The sequence below is a fragment of the Octopus sinensis genome, linkage group LG18 (genome assembly GCF_006345805.1).
Source record: "Octopus sinensis linkage group LG18, ASM634580v1, whole genome shotgun sequence".
Taxonomy (NCBI): Eukaryota; Metazoa; Mollusca; class Cephalopoda; order Octopoda; family Octopodidae; genus Octopus; species Octopus sinensis.
This window is the reverse complement of record NC_043014.1, coordinates 8,569,932-8,587,207: the sequence shown is the minus strand read 5'-3', so window position 1 is coordinate 8,587,207 and position 17,276 is coordinate 8,569,932. Positions and strand designations below refer to the sequence as shown.

At 38.1% G+C, this 17,276-nt stretch overlaps 1 protein-coding gene across 1 annotated transcript; it reads left to right on the top strand.

Annotated features, from left to right (window-relative positions):
- Positions 1-1,516: 1,516 nt before the first annotated feature.
- Positions 1,517-17,212, top strand: LOC115221370 (ATP-dependent DNA helicase Q5-like). Its single transcript, XM_029791544.2, has 4 exons — positions 1,517-1,613; positions 1,663-1,850; positions 11,145-11,909; positions 13,659-17,212. Exons 2-4 carry the CDS (start codon positions 1,751-1,753, stop codon positions 16,913-16,915), a joined length of 4,122 nt encoding a protein of 1,373 aa, XP_029647404.1. The 5' UTR covers positions 1,517-1,613; positions 1,663-1,750; the 3' UTR covers positions 16,916-17,212.
- Positions 17,213-17,276: the final 64 nt, after the last annotated feature.

Sequence of the window (17,276 nt, the reverse complement as noted above, 5' to 3'; positions counted from 1 at the left end):
TTTGGCCTGATAAAGTTTATAAGTATTTTCTCCATTTCAGATAGGCATCCGATGGGTATTTTACAGATTTACTAGCGTAGCAAGATTGCACTGAGTTTTTAATTCAGTCGGCTACAATAGGTTATACTATACTGTATGACTGTATTAAGTTCCAGTAAAAATAATAAAATAAAAATAAAAAGTAAGCAGATCATTTTTTTAAAGAATAATATAAATGTACGTTTGTAATGTACCCTTTTAAAATTCTCAGATATCTATCTATCAAACAAATGTCAAGTGTTTTAAAATTTGTTCAGTGGAAAAAACAGGTAGTGAGATAAATTTGGTCGTTCCTCCCTAAGTCTAGAATAACTAAGTAATATTAATCATAATTTTCCAAAAAGCCTAACAATTCGCAAATGTTTAGCTCTAAGTTCAGAATATTTTCATTTCAATTACCAACAGGTCATCTATTAGTTGACAGCAAGAAAAAGATTAACTGCGATATATGCATATTCACTCGGAAGGATTATAAATAATCCAATCAAAGAATGTTTCGCTTCACCAAAGTGTGTTTATGTAACTGTATTTCTTGAAAAGATCTTGTAGAAAAACATGGTACTAACAAGTGAAATTAAGTTATCTCATAAGGAATGTTTTCTTTAACTTTAAAATATCTTCACTTTTTCCAGAATTTTTTCTCTTTCTTTTTTCTTTTGCGAAATATGTACAAAAATACGGAGTTTATGATTCATGTGTGAGTGTGTGTTCTTGATAATCGTTTAGAACAAGTAGTTTTACACCAATTACACTATTTTTTTCTTAGTTTAAAGACCGTGGACTGAAAATGTGAAATTTCCGAGGCCTCTCCCCCACCTCTTCCCTTTCGCGAGCGCGCATTTTTTTCATCATATTCGTTTAGAGCAAGTTGTTTTACACCTATTACACTATTTTCGTTTTTTTTTTGTGCCCGGGTTTAACGCTTTAGTTTAACCTAATCCGTTTGTCTGTCCTTGTTTGTCCCTTCCGTGTTTAGCCCCATGTGGATAATAAAAAAAACAGATAACTCAAAAAGCCCGTCGTATGTGCGTGTGTGTGTCTGTGTTTCATCACCGCTTGACAACCGGTGCTGGTTTGTTTATGTCCCTGTAACTTAACGGCGGGGTGGGGTGGGCGGTGGAAGTACTGAGATCGATTCGTTAGACTAAAATCTTTTTGTGCAGGCAGTGCCCCAACATGGCCGCAGTCTAATGCCTGAAACAAAGCATAAGAAAATATTATATAACCGTGGATCTACATCATCCGAAAGACATTCGAAGTAAATTTCTTTATTTTTTCTTTCACAAGTTGTGAAGAAACAAAGCCGGGATGCGGGTGGGGGTGGAGGTGGACCCGCTTGTGTAAGAAATGCCAGTAAAAAAAATAGGTTTAATAAGGAGCAAGATCAAGGGACCCGGGACGAAGTTCACTTGCAAAGTTTACTAATTAAGAAATTGAAGGCCCGATCGGATGTGACCTTTGTGGAAAAAAGCGTTGACTTCCGGTGGGTCACTGTTGTAAAGTTAATTGAAAATTATTGTAGGCGATGTTAAACCGGTGAAGCTCTGTCGAGTTGTCAGTTGGAAAACATAGACACACACACACACGAGCTATATATATATACACATATATAAACATATACATACACAGAGATATTGGCAACAACAACGAAGCGAGTTGGAAATCTTGCGACTTTTACCAATGTCATAGATACAATTTAAAGCAGTTTACCATGGATGAAGACCGCATGTACCAGGTACTGAATGATGTCTTCAAACATAAACAATTTAAGTCAGACCTACAGAGGAAAGCTATTGAAACTATCATTAAAGGTATATATATTATTATATTACCTCTGACTTGTTTCTCAATACGAAATAAATAACAAACAAAAACAAAACATTTATGTCTGCTACACACATACTATCTATCTATTAGCCTATCTATCTGTCTATCTATTTATCTGTCTATCTACCTATCTGTCTATCTATTAGACTATCTATCTATTAGTCTATCTACCTATCTGTCTGTCTGTCTATCTATCTATCTACCTACCTACCTATATGTCTATCTATCTATCTATTAGACTATCTACCTACCTATCTATCTGTCTGTCTATCTATCTATCTATCCATCCATCTATCTGTCTGTCTATCTATCTATCTATTAGACTATCTATTAGTCTATCTATCTACCTACCTATCTGTCTATCTACCTACCTACCTATCTATCTGTCTGTCTATCTATCCATCTATCTGTCTGTCTATCTATCTATCTATTAGACTATCTATCTATCAATTAGTCTATCTATCCATCTATCTACCTACCTATCTATCTATCTATTTATCTTTCTTTCTCTCTCAACTCCCCTAGGTCTTATTAAGTTTTGATTTCAAAACCTGAAGGAGCCACGAAGTGTTTGTTATTACCTGAACGATCAAAAAATGTGCTCCCCATAATGAAAAGAAAAAAAGCTTGTTTTAGTAACTTAATTGATTTTGGTCAATTAAATTACTAAAACAAGGTATTAAAACGGAGAAAGAGTTTCTTTTATGATTGTAATATTATTTAAAACAATCCTTGATAATAATATTTATCAGAAATATTAAAACTTTACATTCAACGATCTGTGCTTCAAGGAAGAGTTGGTCACCTTTTGCGTTTTGCATTGAAAACTTATGAACTTATTCACTTAGTTTATTATATTGTGATATGTTTAGATACACCCACGGCCTTTTAATGTGTCTCTCTTTTAAGAAAATCCCTCTGTGATGAATACAACAAACATTTATTTTATTTAAATCTCGACATTGGATGTTTTGTGTTCGCCATTCATCACCGCGGAAGTCAAAACAGATACCAGTGATGTTTGATACCAGCTTGATGACTGGCTGTATCGTCCTCCAGAAAATCTGTTTGTAGGTACTTGTTAAAATGATAGAGTGCTAGTTTAATAATAATTATTATTTCACGGGGGTCGATTCATCCTTAGCTGTAACTTGTGGGTAACGATATTTGGCAATATTTATTTCAGCTAGCTCAGGCCTTTAACGGATTTGAGTTCAAACTCCACTGAGGTCAGCTTTGCCTGTCATCCCTCCGAGGTCGATAAAATTAAGTAGCAATCACCTACAGGTATCGATAAAATAATTTTAACTCCCTCCCTATACATTTCTGGCTGTATTTTATACGATCGACAATAATAAAACAGTGTTTCTTATAGTTTCAAGTTTCAGAAAGCGAGCTGTTCTCATGTAGTAGGGTGATAGGAACGGTAACAGCACGTTGGTGCGTGGCTGAGGTGTCTAAATATTAAGATAATTGCTTAGTTATAAGATAGGGGGGTTTATTTTCGTTCTGTGAGAAAAGAATGTTGGTGTAAATACATGATCACGAATCCACTAAAAATAATTTCATCGTGTTTATGTGCGTGACGTGTGTGTATGTGTGTGTGTGTGTACACACGTCACTGCGTCGCGGTGGCTTCTAACTCGAGTTGCATGGTAAACTTTCGGTTTCAGTAACCCATACTCTGCGTATATTATTGAGCACTCTCCCTCCCATTCGTTCGACCACAATTCTACGTTTCCGAAACGCAAACACACAGGAGTGGTTTCATAGAACAAACAAGCTAATTACAACTCTATACATGATCATACATATATATATATATATATATAATTAATTAAGGGTAGAAATTGATATTTATCAATTAAAAACCAGTGGTCTAGCATATTAAAAAAGAATCCGAAGATTAAAATATTTATATATACCAATTAAGGACTGAAAACGAAAAGTGGACAGTCAACATGCTAGATATAGACGTCAAATCGCCATTCTCCACAAAAGATTATGTTGATTCAGAACATAATCTTTTGTGGAGAATGGCGATTTGACGTCTATATCTAGCATGTTGACTGTCCACTTTTCGTGTTCAGTCCTTAATTGGTACACACACACACACACATATATATATATATTATATATATATATATATTATATATATATATATATATATATATATATATATATATATATATATATATATTTATGGCAGTGAACTGGCTGAATCGTTAGCACGCCGGGCGAAATGCGTAGCCGTATTTCGTCTGCCGTTACGTTCTGAGTTCAAAATCCTTTCGGGGTCGATAAATGGGCCCCGGGACTTATTCTCTGTAAGCTTAGTACTTATTCTATCGAACCGCTAAGGTACGGGATCATAAACACACCAACATCGGTTGTCAAGCGATGGTGTTGGGGGACAAACATATATACATATATATATATATTATATATATATATATATATATATTATATATATATATATATATATATATATATATAGAGAGAGAGAGAGGAGAGAGAGAGAGTTGGCCTGAGGTGCCACAGACACACACACATAAGTGTGTGTCTATACTAGGTATATAATCGTGCAATGAACTATTTCCTCCTCAGATACATGTAAAATATTCAATTTAGTTTTTCCAGGAAAATAATAAAACTAAAAATAGCGTCAAAAAGGAAAAGAAGAAATGAAACAGAACTTTCATCATCGTTATATATATATATGTACGAACTTGGCAGTTTGCCGGCTATAGCGGAGCTCACCAAGGCTATTGACGCCCTAGCCAGGGGCAAGTCTCCGGGAAGAGACGGCATCCCCTCAGAGATCATCAAATATATATATACTCTTTTACTTGTTTCAGTGAGTTGACTGTGGCCGTGCTGGAGCACCGCCTTTAGTCGAGCAACTCGACCCCGGGACTTATTCTTTGTAAGCCCAGTACTTATTCTATCGGTCTCTTTTGCCGAACCGCTAAGTGAAGGGGACATAAACGCACCAGCATCTGTTGTCAAGCAATGCTAGGGGGACAAACACAAACACACAAACATACACGCACATATATACGACGGGCTTCTTTCAGTTTCCGTCTACCAAATCCACTCACAAGGCTTTGGTCGGCCCGAGGCTATAGAGAAGACACTTGCCCAAGGTGCCACGCAATGGGATGAACACGAAACCATGTGGTTGGTAAGCAAGCTACTTACCACACAGCCACTATATATATATATATCTTTGTTTCAGTCATTAGACAGTGCCCATGCTGGAGCACCGCCTTGAATTTTTAGTCGAATGAATCGAACTCAGTACTTCTTTTTTTTTTTTAAGTCTGATATCGATTACTTTTGCCAAACCGCTAGGTTACGGGGACGCAAAGTCACCAACACCGGTTGTCAAGCGATGGTGGAGGAACATATATAGACACACTCACACACACAACGGGATTTTTTTCACTATCTGTCTACCAGATCCACACGCAATGCTTTGGTCGGCCTGGGGCTACAGTAAGGACACTTGCCTAAGATGCCGCACAGTGGGACTGAACCCGAAAACCATGTGGTTAGGAAGCAAGTTTCTTACCACCCGGTCACGCCTGTGCCTATATATAATATATATATATATATATATATATATATATATATATATATATTATATATATATATATTATATATATTTATTTATTATTTTTTTTTATTTGCTGGGGTCATCGTCTTGAAATGTATTTAATCGAACAAATCGACCCCAGAACTTATTCTTGTAAGCCTGGTACTTATTCTATCAATCTCTTTTGCCGAACCGCTATTTATACGGGGACGTAAATACACCAACATCGGTTGTCAAGAGATGGTGGGGGGAGGGAACAGACACAAATATTTACATACATACATATATATATATATACATCTTTTTCTCTTGGCTTTATTGAGAAAATTCTATAGTTTGTAAGATATTTGTTGTTTTTTTCTTCAATTTCTGCAATTTCAACCAATCAATGACGTCTATTGGAGGTGAAAACATTCTGTGCCGTATGAATATGTCCCTCGTTTAAGAAACAGATTGGGTTTATTTACATTTCTGATGAAAAAAAGATACCCTTCCCCCACCCCTAACCCTAAAACAGATTGAAATGCAATAGATCGATACTAGGGTTATAATTATGGGTGACAATTTCATATGACACCGCTAGAAAAAACTGCCGTTCAAACCGAAAAGATCCTCTAGGATACCTCTAATCTAATTTTTGCCTTTCTAATACGTTAGAGTGTGATTTTAGAGAGAATTGCCTTTTATTTCTAGCAGGGCGAACGACCGCATAAAGGCTGTCTTGGCAGTTGACACTTTTTTTTCCCGTTTTTGAAAAGTTTCGCTTTTTTTTAACTTGGTTTCCCAAGATCCTACTGCGTGGCACCTTGAGTGCTTTCTGACACAAGAGTCAGATCGACATATATGCCTGCTTTGTCGAGATGGATTTCAGAAGCGGAAACTGTGGAAGTCTAGTCGGGGGTGTCGTTTCTGTTATTGTTGGGTAGTTGATTTGATTTGTTCAAGGTTTTTTATGTCACTGCTTTTGGGTCTTTTCCTTTTGAACGGCAGTTTTCAACACAATTTCTAAACACTTTTAAACTTCGTATACTGGTAGAATGTGTTTATAAAACATTTTTTCTTGACTTTATTGAGAAAATTCTATTCGAAATATGTTACAAACCATAGAATTTTCTCAATAAAGTCAAGAAAAAATGATGTTTTATAAGGACATTCTACCAGTATACGAAGTTTAAAAGTGTTTAGTTAACTAGAAATTGTATTGAAAACTGCCGTTCAAAAGGAAAAGATCCCTACTGGATCTTTTGGTTTTGTGTATCCGAGTTGCAAGGTTTCAGACTAGGAGTTCGGTCTGAGGTCAACTACATCCTACCAACCAGCCTCGGAAGCCCCAGAAAAGCTTTTGGGCACAGCACTTCTTCATTCAAATGTGATGTAAAAAAAAAAGACATTATGAGTCGTCTGTTATCCCAATATGAATGTAAACCAAAATACATCTGAAAAACACACACGCGTGTATGTAGGTGTGTATATGTGCGTGTGTATCCAAGTTTAAAGTTTTGGCGGGTTTTTTTATGTTTCGTTTTTCTCTTATTACATACAAGAGAGTAACAACAACAAAAATGCATGGTAAAAATGTATGAAATAAATGCTTAGATTTCCCTATGATGTATGAAGAGTGTGTGTGTTATGCATAAACGTGTCTCTTTATTCCATTTTATTTCATTCTCCATTGAGAAATGCAAATAATGAATGAGGAAGAAGCAAAAAAACGCCAACTTCGCTCCCAGTTCTTCATCATCTTCAGACATATTTTGCCTTGTGCTCACTCATTCACGTAAATTAGCCGCTGCCATATGTTCACCGTTTGGTATATTGAGGCCTGAATACTGTCCTGTCCACCCCCAACTAATCTTTATTTTGTACACCCAAGTGGATTCTTAATATGTGCTGAAGTAGAATACTGCTCCTCAATGTAACATCTGCAAGATTCCATATCTCGGTATTCCCATGTTGGAGGTTTTTGAAGTAAAATTACCGTATGGATGGAGTATCAGGCTATCTGCTACAGGGGTCTTGTGTGTGTGGTGATGTTGAGGGACGGTTGTTTCTTTGGTTTTTTTCCACTAATTTTAGTAATTGAACTGCGGTTTTGTGGGCCACTGCTTTCAAAAACTTGTCGATCCTTGCCTATCTCTCTCTCCTCTCTCTCTCTCTCTGTATATATATATATATATATATATATATACACACACACGTGTGTGTAGAAACAAGCACTCCAGCATGGCCACGGCTCTCGAGCTGAAACTAGTAAAAATATGTATACTCTTTTACTTGTTTCAGTCATTTTGACTGTGGCCATGCTGGAGCACCGCCTTTAGTCGAGCAATTCAACCCCGGGACTTATTCTTTGTAAGCCCAGTACTTATTCTATCGGTCTCTTTTGCCGAACAGCTAAGTAACGGGGACGTAAACACACCAGCATCGGTTGTCAAGCAATGCTAGAGAGACAAACACATATATATACGACAGGCTTCTTTCAGTTTCCGTCTACCAAATCCACTCACAAGGCATTGGTCGGCCCGGGGCTATAGCAGAAGACACTTGCCCAAGATGCCACGCATCTTTTTATTTCACTAATTTTAGTAATTGAACTGAGGTTTTGTGGGCCACTGCTTTCAAAAACTTATCGATCCTTGCCTATCTCTCTCTCTCTCTATATATATATATATATATATATATATTATATATGCGACTATGAGGATTTGCATCCCCAACGAAACTCGTCTTTTTCCCAAACTTATAATGTAATACTTGTCTTTGGTGTGGTAATTGTGCGCGGCTGAGGAAGGCTATTGATATACATATTACATCAATTATGCATTGATATAAACTGTCTAATAAAGCCAGAAACATATGTACCGCTAAATCCTCTGCATCCTGTTTTTCTTTTGATAAATATATATATAACCGTCACTTAGCGGTTTGGCGAAATGAGACCGATAGAATAAGTACTGGGCTTACAAAGAATAAGTCTCGGGGTCGATTTGCTCGACTAATGGCGGTGCTCCAGCATGGCCGCAGTCAAATGACTGAAACAAGTAAAAGAGTATATATATATATAATATATACATATATATATATACATATATATATACATATATATATACATATATATATACATATATATATACATATATATATACATATATATACATACATATATATACATATATATAATACATATATATATATACATATATATATATACATATATATATATATATATATTATATATATATATATATGTATATATACACACACACACACACACACGTGTGTAGAAACAAGCACTCCAGCATGGCCACGGCTCTCGAGCTGAAACTAGTAAAAATATGTATGTATACACACACACACAAACTGGAACTTATTTTGTCTGTCGAATCTCTAACTTATGGGTCATAAAAAGATACAGTATAAAACAACAGCAGTTTTAGGCCATTTTTAATCAAATATAAACACGCACACACACACGTATCCATCAATCTGATGGCGAGCTTTTTTGTTACATGTTCTATTTCAAGAATACCGAAAGCTACGATAACAGAACCTCTTCTCTTTGTAAAAAAAAATTATCAGCTTTTGAGAAGGTTACACTGGCCTAGAGTCGAGGTAGTGGTGGTGGTGGTGGTATGTTCACGTGAAGCTGTATCGGAGGAATGGGTTTACTCGTTTGAAGTTGGGAGGGTGAAGTTACACTTAAAGCTGATCCCAGTTTGATCTATACTGGGAACGATAGAACTGAATGCTACATTCATTTAACCTATTGCTATTTATATTGCTCAATTTACATTAGGTGTGGTGGTGGTGGTGGTGATAAGATTTTTCTCATTGAGACAAAGTTGTGAATTTTTATAAAGGAATACAGTCAACCTTCGTTGGATCTTTTCGGTTTGAACGGCGTGTAGTGGGTGCTTTTATGTGCCGCCGGTACAAGGGCCAGTCAGGCGGTATTGGCAAGCTGGCTGAACCGTTAGCACGCCGGGCGAAATGCTTAGCGGCATTTCGTCTGGCGCAACGTTGTGAGTTCAAATTCCGCTGAGGTTGACTTTGCCTTTCAACCTTTCGGGGTCGATAAATTAAGTACCAGTTACGCACTGGGGTCGATGTAATCGACTTAATACCTATTTCTGTCCTTGTTTGTCCCCTCTGTTTTTAGCCCCTTGTGGGTAGTAAAGAAATAGGTATTTCGTCTGGCGCAACGTTGTGAGTTCAAATTCCGCTGAGGTCGACTTTGCCTTTCATCCTTTCGGGGTCGATAAATTAAGTACCAGTTACGCACTGGGGTCGATGTAATCGACTTAATACCTATTTTTGTCCTTGTTTGTCCCCTCTGTGTTTAGCCCCCTGTGGGTAGTAAAGAAATAGGTACTGGCAATGGCCATGCTCAAATGGTGGTTTTTACGTGCTGCCGCTTCTGTAGTTCCATTGTGTGGAAGATATAGCATAAATGGAAGCTGTTACCAGTCAAAATAAGTACCAGTCAATCACTGGGATTGATGTAATCATTTAAAAATTTCCCCTAAGATTACTGGCCTTGTACTGAAATTCGAAACAAGTATTACAAATATTCTCATTTCTCATTTGACCTGAGGAGATATATACAAAATAGTGAAATAGGAAATTATACAATAGCATAATGTTCACATGAGATATATAAATATATATATATATGCATATACATAAGTGCAGGAGTGGCTGTGTGGTCAGTAGCTTGCTTACCACATGGTTCCGGATTCAGTCCCACTGCATGGCACCTTGGGCAAGTGTCTTCTATAGCCTTGGTAGACGGGAACTGGAAGAAGCTCATCATATATATATATATATGATGATGATGATGTGTGTGTGTTTGTCCTCCCACCATCGCTTGAGAACCGATGTTGGTGTGTTCACATCCGGGTAACTTACCAGTTTAGCAAAAGAGACCTATAGAATAAGTCCTGGGATCAATTTGTTCGACTAAAGCATGTGCTCCAGCACGGCCACAGTCAAATGACTGAAACAAGTAAAAGAATATTGTGTAGTAAGTAGCTTGTTTACCAACCACATGGTTCCGGGTTCAGTCCCACTGCGTGGCACCTTGGGCAAGTGTCTTCTACTATAGCTTCAGGCCGAATAAAGCCTTGTGAGTGGATTTGGTAGACGGAAACTGAAAGAAGCCTGTCGTATATATGTATATATATATATATATATATATATGCGTGTTTGTGAGTCTGTGTTTGTCCCTCTAGCATTGCTTGACAACCGATGCTGGTGTGTTTATGTCCCCGTTACTTAGCGGTTCGGCAAAAGAGACCAATAGAATAAGTACTGGGCTTACAAAGAATAAGTCCCGGGGTCGAGTTGCTTGATTAAAGGCGGTGCTCCAGCATGGCTGCAGTCAAATGACTGAAACAAGTAAAAGAGTAATTTCTGTAATTTTGAATTTTTATCACTTCTTATTTTGAACTTGACAACGACAGACGTACTGTTGAAATATCGCTCAACTAATAAAATATCTTACAATCGAATCATACTCTTTGTCTTGACTACTACTACTACTACTACTATTATTATTATTATTATTATTATTATTATTATTATTATATTATTATTATTATTATTATTATTATTATTATTATTAATAATAATAATAATAATAATAATTATTATTATTTTTTTTTTTTTTTTTTTTTTCCAGGAAAACAAGATGTTTTCATTTCCATGCCCACAGGATCTGGCAAATCACTGTGTTTCCAGCTACCTGGCATGTACAAACCCGGGATTTCCGTGGTGGTTTCTCCACTGCTGGCTCTCATCGAAGACCAAATTGACCATTTGCGCAACATCGGAATCCGTGCAGTTACTATCAACTCTAAACAGACCATGACCGAGAGAAACCGAATCACAACTGACCTTAACCGACCAAAGCCAAAAACCCGTTTCCTCTACATCACTCCTGAGCAAGCTTCCACGGCCTTTCTTCAACAACATCTCTACAGCCTCAACCATGCTGACCTCTTGAACTATTTCATTATTGATGAAGCCCATTGTGTATCACAGTGGGGCCATGACTTTCGTCCAGATTACCTTAAACTTGGCCAGTTAAGGGCCAATAAAATCCCTAATGTTCCCTGCATTGCACTAACTGCTACTGCAACAGCGCAAGTGACAAAGGACATTGTAAAATCTCTGGCTCTCCGCAAACCTTATGCGTCTTTCAAAACTAGTTGTTTCCGCCCAAATTTGTTCTATGAAGTAAGAATGAAAGAAACCTTGGACGATCCCTTCAAAGATGTCCTGGATTATGTATGTGCAAAGTTTGGTGAACCCCCTGACAACAACAGCTGGAACGACAATGGTGCCGGCATTATATATTGCCGTACTAGAGACACGTGTGATGAACTAGCTGTTCGATTTCAAAAGAGTGGGATTCCTACGAAAGCTTATCATGCTGGACTCCGAGGTAACTTTGTACACTTTTTCAAATCTTCAACTGGATGTTTTCATTTCCATGCCAACAGAATCTGGCACATTTCTTTTGCACATTTCTCTGCATGTTTTGTTTCTTTATTTTCCTTTTCAAGCTTTTCTTTGTTTTTTTTTTTGTTTTTTTACTATTCAATTACTGTTTTACATGTTCCAGCCCCAAGGCTATTGCCATACTGGAGCAGCCATTTCTTTTTCCTTGCTGGCCTATGCAGAATGCTTTTACATTCGGCCATCTGTTGTTGCTTAGTCCCAGGCAGGTCAGCACTCTACTCAAGCAGCTATGACCATTCTGTTATACTTCCAGTTATAGTATACCTAAGAGTATAGCATCTAATGTGTCCTTTTTACCAAGATATGTGTACGTTGAAGAGAATTTGGCTTCTCTTTCTAACAAGTCAAGCAACCATATTGAGGCCTTCTTGAGGTTTTACAGCTGGACTCCTGTTATGCCACTAATTGCCCAACTTCTTCTTTTTCTTAATCCTTTTTGCCCCTTGTGGAGCATAGGGCCTCAACAGTTGTTTTCCACTTTTTGCAGTCATTGGTGTGTTTCTTGGCTGCTTCCCATGTCAGGCCGGTGGTCCTGAGCTCGTCCAAAATGCTCCACTTTCATGTCTGCTTCGGGCGTCCTCACTTCCTTTTCCCCTGCAGGTTCCAGTCAAGTGCTTTTCGTGTCACATTTGAAGGTCCTTTCCGCAGTGCGTCCCCGATCCATCTCCATTTCCTTCGTCTAATCTGAACAGGTATGGGCTCCTGGTTGGCCCTTTCCCACAGATCGGTGTTTGGCACTCTGTCGAACCACTTCAGATGGAGGATCTGTCGGAGACATTTGTTGATGAAGGTCTGGACCTTCTTGTAGTTGCTGCAGGTGGCTCTCCATGTTTCAGAGCCATACAAAAGCATGGATTTTACGTTTGAACTAAATAAACGGAGTTTAGTTCTAGTTGAGATGGCAGTGGACTTCCATACTGGCCAAAGAATAGCGAAGGCTTGCCAAGCCTTCTTGCTTCTTGCTGTGATGTCCTCGTCTGATCCACCTGATTTGCTGATCTTGCTGCCAAGATAGACAAACTCACTAACGTCCTCCACGTTCAGAGACAGAACAGAATGGCTGAAGTAGGATTTGAGCCTGTGACCATGTGGTCAAACTTCCAGCTGAGAGTGACTTTGCCTTTTGTCCTTTTGGATATCAATAAAATAATTAACTGGCTTCCGTGCCGGTGGAATGTAAGAGGAACCATTCGAGCAGGATTGTTACCAGCATCGCCTTACTGGCACCTGTGCCGTTGGCATGTGTAAAAAGATTCGAGCGAGGTCGTTGCCAGTACCACCTGACTGGCCCCCATGCCGGTGGCACATAAAAGCACCCATTACACTCTTGGAGTGGTTGGCGTTAGGAAGAGTGTCCAGCTGTAGAAACTCTGCCAGATCAAGACTGGAGCCTGGTGCAGCCATCTGGTTCGCCAGCCCTCAGTCAAACCGTCCAACCCATGCTAGCATGGAAAGCGGACGTTAAACGATGATGATGATGAGGGGGAGGAGGAATTACCAGCTGAGCATTGATGTAGATGTAATTAACTTACCCCCTCCCCTGAAATTGATGGCCTTATGTCAAAATTTGAAATTAATATTTATGCTTCTTCCCTAGAGCACTTGCTACTTCCATCAGAACTTGTTTATCACATTACATGTTTTTAATATAATTTATTGTATTGTATTTCAGAGGTTGACCGACTGCAGATCCAAATTGACTGGATGGAAGGCCGCATCCCATTGATTACAGCTACCATCAGTTTTGGCATGGGTATTGATAAACACAATGTCCGTTTAGTTGTCCACTGGACCTTACCAAAGACCATGTCTGGTTATTACCAAGAGTCTGGCCGAGCCGGTCGTGATGGCCAGCCTTCTTATTGCTGTCTCTATTACTCTCGCCGTGACCGAGATGCTATATCTTTCCTCCTGAAGCAAGAAGCAACTAAGAGGAATGCCCGCAACCAAGAAAATTGCATGAGAAAATCAGCAGAGACTAACTTTGAGATAATGGTTAAGTACTGTGAACTACCACGTTGTCGGCACCGTGTGATAGCAGAGTATTTTGGTGATGAAAAACCAAACTGCCAGAAGCAATGTGATTATTGTAAAAATGCAAAGTATGCTGACAAACAAGTGCAGAACCTTCTGCAGGGTAGTTACGGGAAGTGGTGTCGAAATGAATATGGAAGTACAAGAATGGTCAAGGAACCAACGGAACCAGATGTAGAGCTTTATGGTGGTGGACGGCTTGGTCAGCAGAAGGATTCCAAAGACTACTATGGCGAAGAAGACAGTGATGAAAATTCTGACGATGAGAATGACAATAACAGAAGACAACGTAAGAATCTTATATTGAATGAATTAAAAAGACGTAAACCTGCTCCATCTATTGTACAGGAAGAGGAAGATGACACACCAGTCATTCCTGCTGACTGTCCACTCCGAGATCCTTCAAGTGACAGAATTCCACGACTAAACTTTCAAATCCGGATGTACTGTTTTGAGAAATTGAAATCTGCATTGTGCAACAACTTTAATAAGTATTTTGCAGATGTCCCTCATAAGTTAAGGGATGGAGAATTTCAAGTTCCAATTTGTTGTGCAGATTTGGAATTTGAAGTGTTTAAGGCCAGCAAGTTTGCAAATCTTTACAAAGCTGGTATTTTTAAGAAAGAATTTGAGATTAAAAAACTCACTGAATGTAAAAACCTTCATTCAAGCTTAAAACCCCTTTGGGCCCCGGACTCTAGTGGAATCAGCTCAGATGAAGATAGAAAGGGCCCAGTTAAGAACAAGAAAATATTAGCAAAAGACACAAGTAGTTCAGATGAGCAGAAGCATCGTGGTAGTACCCCAAGAAAAGAGAAAGATAAAAACACGGTAGATACTCGACAGAATGAATTGACATCATGTTTAACAGTTCCAAATTCAGATGAAGAGAAATCAGATTCCCATTATACAGCCGCTAACGAGGATGAACAAATGGAAGAAGAAATTAGTGAACTGGAAGAGGAAAACCAGGCAGAATCACCTCTGCTGTTTGATGATCCTGAGTCCACTGGCCTTACCACTACAGATGAGGATGAAGAGGTTGAGCTAGCTCTTTTCACACCTCTTAATTCAGTTCTAAGCCGGTCTTCGAAGCAGTTTTCTAAATTCAAAAAATCCTCTTCAAAGCATTCAAAGAAAAATGACAGTAAAGGTACCAACTCTTCCAGCTCAGCAGAAAATTTTAATAATTCATTTCAAGAGGCTTTAAATTCTTCAGAAAGTCCCAAAACTTCCAAGAAACCAAGTAAACACAAACATTCTTCCTCCTCCCCTTCTAAAAAGTCAGCCGATTCTTCTAAAGCTAGTTCTTCTAAAACGTCTTCTAAAACTGCAGCTAAAATACTTAAGGATGAAAAGAAAGAAAGTTCCAGCAAAATACCTGGTAAGTTATCAAACAGTATTAGTTTGATATCTGATGAGGATGAAAATACTAAAAGTGTCCCAGTGAAGAAACTTGCGTCATCTATTGGTAAGCATGGGGAGCCTTTTCACAGAAAGTCAGAAAAACATGTTCAAAAGTCATCAACAAAAGCTAAGCACACTAAAAGAGGAGAGGAAGATTTCAGTAGCACGGGTTTGACTTCTGATGAAGATGATAAGATTACAGAGGCAGTTCTTGTAAAAAGTCCTGTTCCAGTATTTAAGAAAGAGGATAATTTTCATGAAAAGCTTGAAAAAGCCACAAAAGTTTCAGAGTTAGGGTTAGTCAAAAAAGATAAAAGATTTGATGAAGATTTTCATAGCACAGGTCTGACGTCCGATGAAGAGGATAAAGCTACTGAGAAGGTTCTGGGAAATAGTCCTGAATTAGTGATCAAAAAAGATTGTTTTAACAGAAAGTTAGAGGAATCTGTGAGCCCCACCAAATCCCCATCAAGAACAAAGAAGGAGAAAAGATCAGAAAAACGATCTAGCAGTGAGAAAAGGAGTAAGCACAAAAAACTACCGGATGAAAATCTAACCAGAGATTCTCATAGTTCTAAGGTAAAGGAAAATAAAACTGTTGTCATGGAAACAGAATTTGTCGCGTCATCACCATCACCATCATTATCATCACCGTCATCTTATAAAGTCAACAAACATAAAATTCAGGAAAAGGATCCTCTAAAACATAAACACAAACGCAGGAAAACCGAAAGTAGCCATCTCCAGAATGTGATTTCATCCATTGAAGAGAAAATGTCCAGTAGCGAAGAGAAAAAGGGAAAAGAACTGGAAGGGTGTATGAAACCGAAGGAGTTTCATAAAAAAGTGATAGTCTTTGATCACCAAGGGACATCAGATGTCCCCAAAAGTAAATCTAGACGAAGACAAAGTCGGTGGGACGAACCAACTAATGAAGCCACAAACAAAACTAATTCTGCAAACGTTAATCAGAAACAGAAAGAAAACGGTGCTTTATTTCCTGATTCTACGACAGAAGCGGTAATTGTTGAGAGAAGTTCTGTAATTCCACCACCAGACGACAGCTGGATGGAGGTGGTGAGACAGGAGAAGAAAAAGTCAAGCGGAGTAAGATTCGAAGAAAACACAAGCAATACAGATTCAAGTCATAAGGTAATTGTGCAAGAGGAAGAATGCGGTGCCAAAGTGCAGAAGAATTCGTCTTGTAGCTCTAGCAATAATACAGGAAGTACCAACCCCAACAGTCACGAGATGAAGAAAGCTGCCAATCTTATTGTCCATTATTTAAATCCTTACTACAAAAACGGCAAATTTGCCTCACGAGAACTCTTTAAAATGGTTGCGAAATTACTCACTCAGCGATTTGTAAAGCAATCCAATAGCAACGCAGAAAATGCCAAAGAAATAGCAAAGAAACTTGCCACTAATTATTTCAGAAGACATCCACTAATTTCGTCTGCTGAAGATGTCTCTGATATGGAGACGTAAATCAAGGCGATATTTTTTTTTCAATAGCTTCTGAAATACTAACCGAAAAATACTCCTCCCCCTTTCTTCTCATCCTCCTCCATTTCAACTGACCCCTTCTCTCTCTCAACAGTGCCTCCCTTTTTAACACCTCTTTGTATCTTACTTTGGGGAACCTTTTCTCTTATTCTACCAAAACATAACTACCATTGTATAATAACTTCTCTCACATCTAGGCTGGGACTTCACCTTCAATTACTGGTATCCAGCATTATATATATATATATATATACACACATAAACATACATATACATATATATACATAAACACATATATATATATATATATATATATATATATATATATATATATATATATACA

Coding starts and splice junctions, on each gene's coding strand:
- LOC115221370 (XM_029791544.2), top strand. CDS start 1,751: ATGGATGAAGACCGCATGTACCAGGTACTGAATGATGTCTTCAAACAT. Junction 1,851..11,144: donor TATTGAAACTATCATTAAAG/GTATATATATTA, acceptor TTTTTTTTCCAG/GAAAACAAGATGTTTTCATT. Junction 11,910..13,658: donor TTATCATGCTGGACTCCGAG/GTAACTTTGTAC, acceptor ATTGTATTTCAG/AGGTTGACCGACTGCAGATC.